The sequence below is a fragment of the Passer montanus genome, unplaced genomic scaffold, assembly GCF_014805655.1.
Source record: "Passer montanus isolate IOZ18808 unplaced genomic scaffold, ASM1480565v1 scaffold1427, whole genome shotgun sequence".
Taxonomy (NCBI): domain Eukaryota; kingdom Metazoa; phylum Chordata; class Aves; order Passeriformes; family Passeridae; genus Passer; species Passer montanus.
The window spans coordinates 1-4,899 of NW_024361242.1; the positions used below are offsets into that span (position 1 = coordinate 1).

The 4,899-nt window shown below is 54.9% G+C and overlaps 2 protein-coding genes across 2 annotated transcripts; both read left to right on the forward strand.

Moving 5' to 3' along the window:
* Positions 1 to 2,339: 2,339 nt before the first annotated feature.
* Positions 2,340 to 3,668, forward strand: LOC120498228 (protocadherin gamma-A10-like; the record flags this gene model as incomplete). The annotated part of the gene is made up of 1 exon (XM_039700701.1): positions 2,340 to 3,668. A coding segment is annotated over exon 1 (1,314 nt), but the record flags the coding sequence as incomplete, so codon positions are not given.
* Positions 3,669 to 3,678: 10 nt separating this feature from the next.
* Positions 3,679 to 4,885, forward strand: LOC120498229 (protocadherin gamma-A10-like; the record flags this gene model as incomplete). The annotated part of the gene is made up of 1 exon (XM_039700702.1): positions 3,679 to 4,885. A coding segment is annotated over exon 1 (1,194 nt), but the record flags the coding sequence as incomplete, so codon positions are not given.
* Between the last annotated feature and the right edge of the window lie 14 nt (positions 4,886 to 4,899).

The window sequence follows — 4,899 nt, forward strand, 5'->3', positions numbered from 1 at the left end:
GTCTAGCCCGGTGCCAGAGGATGCTCCGGTGGGTACCGTGGTGGCCCTGCTGAAAGTTCGGGATCGAGACTCCGGCGAGAACGGTCAGGTGTGGTGCGAGCTGTCGGGGGAGGCACCTCTGTCGATCGTGGCGTCGTCGGGCGGCTCGTACAAGGTGGTGACGACGGGCGCGCTGGACCGGGAGCAGGCTGTATTTTCTTCCCCTGATATTATTTTTTCTGACGCAAACCCGGGTTTTAATCCTGTTTGCAAAAATTGCCGTGTAGTGTCCCATGAATTGAGGAAATCCTGTTGCAGAAAGGGCGGCATTGATGGGATGGATATATATTATTCAGTCATGATTTTTGAAAGATTTTTTTAAACAGTTATTTATCAGGATAATGGAGAACACGGATTCTTGCTCTGCAGAAAGAGATCCGCTGATTCTGCGTAAAAGAATTATGAAAAAGGAATTAACACTCAGGGTTTGTTGGATGGAGGGGGCGTGTGTTTGCTTGTTATTTGTTTTGTTTAGTCTGTTTTTTTTTCCTGAGGTGTGTGCGTTTTCAACATGAAAGGAGAAGTTACAGGTTGTTCCTCCCTGGTGGAAGAGTGTCGAATATATTTGGGGATAAGTTTTCTTCAGGAATGGTAGGCGGGGTTGGTTACTTTTTCCAGTTCTTTCTGTCTTTTTTTTTTTTTGTACCACCCCCTTTCTGGTGAAGGCCTAGGTTAGGGCCTCAAAATCAAAGCGAAGCAAACCCAAACCATATGCCACATCTAGTTTTATTTCAGAGCCTCTCTTTTATCCAATCCCTTCCTCTCTAAGACAGGTGTTTCGACTAAACCGAGTAATTAAATCTCAGACGCTTTTTACAACCGTTTTTTTTATCTGCCTGTTTACCAGGACAGGCCTCTACACATACCAAAAATGACAAGAAATGTGCACTCGAATAGAGTATTTTTGCACCTTTATTTAGTTTAAAAGCTGTTCAACCCAAATCAAGGTTGAGTCATTAAGCGAACACTTTCATGGAAACATCAAGCATTTGCACTGTGATTTCTGGCAAAAAGGAAAAAATTTTCCACGTCGTTAAAACTGTCGAATTAATTGTTTAAATTTAAATGTGTTTAAGTTATACAAACCCTAAATTTATATGCATTCTTAAGAGAGGAAATCACGCATTAAAGACAATTGTTATCTGTCTGCAATCACCATCGATTTTGCTAAGATGTGCCCAGAGTAGGGACAGTAGCCAAGGCAGATCTACCTGTGTTTCTTCCTACCATCTGCCCCGCAGTTTGCAGGGAGCCAAGCAGATGGTTCGGGCCAGGTTCACTGCAGGTGCTTCCTGCCTCATGGTCCGTTGCAGTACAGTCAGTGCGGAGTGGTCAAGTGGCTTTCAGCCTGAAACCGCGGGGTGGGGGAGAATGATTTTCGAGCAGTAGGGGAGATTTCTCCTGCACGGTGCCAAAAGGAAGGTCTTCTACTGAGCAAAAGCAGAGCACCGAGAGGGTGGCAGAGCAACGCACCTCCTCTGCAGCTCTACGGGTATCGGGGTGTTGCAGTTGTCAGTTTCAGTGGATCGACCCCAGCTTCTTCCGCCTTTAATTGTCTTCTCTAAGTCACTGCAAATGGAGTAAATAATAGAACTTAGGTCGTGTTCTGTACCGACTGAAAATCTGCCTCTTGGGTTAATGAGCTCTGCCTCTCTGAGGGCGGGAGTGTGTGTGTGATTATCCCGTGATGTGTCTCAGAGGAACTATTTTTTTGCTGCCCCTACGCCAGTAATTCAAGAACAACGCCTCAATTTTAGGTTTTATTTTCCTAATAGGATTAGCTTTAGTGTATTCTAAGCGTTAAAAAAAATAATTACACAACGTATTTTGATATTAGCAAGTGATTTTTTCAGTGCGGGACAAATACTGATTCCAAGGGTGGACTCTGCATTCCTGTCTGTTGGGATCACCTGGAGGATCAAATACGAGACCGTATGGAGAAAATCCGAAGAAACGAAATTGCCTCGGGATGTCACATGATTGCCACCTGATGTCTCGGTGGCGACTGTCCCCTCCCCGCGAGCTGTCCGTGTGCCGGGCAGGGCGGGCAGCGCCGGGCAGCGCTCGGTGCCTGCAGTGCCGGGCGGAGGCTGCGGGCGCCGCTGTTGACCGAGAGGAGCGGGAGGAAGCTCGGAGCGCTGCAGCCCCGCCCGCTGCGGACCCGCTCGATCGCTCGATCGCTCGGTATCAGAGCCTCTGCGAGCGGTCTGTGAGCCTCTCCGAAGTGCAGAGCCGTTCTATACGGAGGCAGAAAAATCGGCGACAGAACCGGGGAGCGGTGAGTGGAAGAGAGGTGGAGCGGTGCCGCTGCGGAGATGTGCGCGGCGGGGAGGCGCTGGGGCCGGCGGCAGCGAGCTCTGCTCGGGGCCGTCCTGCTGGCGGCGTGGCAGGCGGCGTGGGGGCAGCTGCGCTACTCGGTGCCCGAGGAGATGCCCAAGGGCTCGTTCGTGGGCGACGTGGCCAAGGACCTGGGGCTGCAGCTGTCGGAGATCAGCGACCGCGGCATTGGCGTTGTTACCGAAGGTAGGACGCAGTATTTCGCTCTGCACGGGAAGACGGGACATTTAGTGACGGCGGAGAGGATCGACAGAGAGCAGCTGTGCCGGCTGGTGGAGAAATGCGTGCTGCGCTGTGAACTGATAGTGGAGGGACAGATGCAGGTTTACCGAATAGAAGTAGAAATCACGGACATTAATGACAACACACCCACCTTCAAGGAAATTGAGCTGGAAGAAAGAATGAGCGAGATGACAGCCCCAGGGTCGCGGTTTCCCCTGCCAGACGCTCATGATCCTGACTCGGGCCGGAATTCCCTGCAGAGCTACGAGCTGAGCGGCGACGAGCACTTCTCGCTGGCCGTGCAGGCGGGCCCCGGCGGCGATCAGCGTCCCGAGCTGGTGCTGGCCAAGGCGCTGGACCGGGAGGAGGCGGCGTTTCACGAGCTGGTGCTGAGGGCGATGGACGGCGGCGATCCGGCACGGACGGGCACGGCTCGGATCCGCGTGACCGTGGTGGATGCGAACGACAATGCTCCCGTGTTCAGCCAGGCGGAGTACACGGTGCGAGTGCCCGAGGACGTGCCCGTGGGCTCCACCCTTGTCACCGTCACGGCCACCGACGAGGATGAGGGACTGAATGGGCAAGTTAAATATTCATTTAAAAACAAAAAGAGTTCATCGCAGATATTCCACCTGGACTCTGAGACGGGAGCAATCACTCTGGGACAAAGCCTGGACTTCGAGGAAGGCGATGCCCATGAGCTGGATCTACAGGCATATGATGGTGGGGCTCTTTATGATTCAGCAAAAGTTGTGATCACCGTGACAGACATCAACGACAACGCACCCGAGATTTCCGTGCGTTCGGCACTAAGCGAGATCTCGGAAGACGCCCCCACGGGAACTGTCGTGGCCCTTTTGTACGTGCAGGACCGTGACTCGGGGGCGAACGGCGAGGTGCGCTGCTCGATCGACAAAGACGTCCCGTTCCGGCTGGAGAGCTCTCACTCTACTACCAGCTACTACCGTGTGGTGACAGCGAGCGAGCTGGACCGGGAGCAGGTGTGGGAGTACAACGTGACGGTGCGGGCGGCGGACGGCGGGTCGCCGTCGCTGCAGAGCAGCGGCAGCTGCGCTACTCGGTGCCCGAGGAGATGCCCAAGGGCTCGTTCGTGGGCGACGTGGCCAAGGACCTGGGGCTGCACCTGCTGGAGCTCAGCGATCGCGGAGTGCGCATCCTAAACAAAGGCAGGACGCAGTATTTTGCTGTCCACGGGAAGACGGGACATTTAGCGACGGCGGAGAGGATCGACAGAGAGCAGCTTTGCCCACTGGAGGAGAAATGCGTGCTGCGCTGTGAGCTGATAGTGGAGGGACAAATGCAGGTTTATGGAATCCAAGTGGAAATAACGGACATTAACGACAACGCGCCCAACTTTCGACAGGCAGAAAAAGACCTGAGATTTATGGAGACGACAGCGCCGGGGTCGCGGTTTCCCCTGCCAGACGCTCATGACCCGGACTCGGGCCGGAATTCCCTGCAGAGCTATGAGCTGAGCGGCGACGAGCACTTCTCGCTGGCCGTGCAGGCGGGCCCCGGCGGCGATCAGCGTCCCGAGCTGGTGCTGGCCAAGGTGCTGGACCGGGAGGAGGCGGCGTTTCACGAGCTGGTGCTGAGGGCGATGGACGGCGGCGATCCGGCACGGACGGGCACGGCTCGGATCCGCGTGACGGTGCTGGACGCGAACGACAACGCGCCCGTGTTCAGCCAGGCGGAGTACACGGTGCGAGTGCCCGAGGACGTGCCCGTGGGCTCCACTCTTGTCACCGTCATGGCTACGGACGCCGACGAGGGGATGAATGGGCAAGTGAAATACAGCTTCCATAAAATTTCAGACCGTGCTTCAGAACTTTTTAATCTCGACTCTGAGACCGGAGAAATAATTGTTAAGGACGACTTGGATTTCGAGGAAATCTCCTTCCACGAACTTGAGGTTCAGGCACATGATGGAGGAGAGCTTTTTGACACGGCGAAAGTCGCAATCTCTGTGACAGATGTCAATGATAACGTGCCCGAACTGACAGTATCCTCGGCTGTGAGTGCAATCTCCGAGGATGCACAGCCGGGGACAGTTGTTGCACTGCTGAAGGTGCAGGATGGCGACTCGGGGGCGAATGGCCAGGTGCGCTGCTCGATTGACAAAGACGTCCCGTTCCGGCTGGAGAAATCCTATGAGGACTACTACCGTGTGGTGACAGCGAGCGAGCTGGACCGGGAGCAGGTGTGGGAGTACAACGTGACGGTGCGGGCGGTGGACGGCGGGTCGCCGTCACTGCAGAGCAGCGCGGTGCTGGCGCTGCG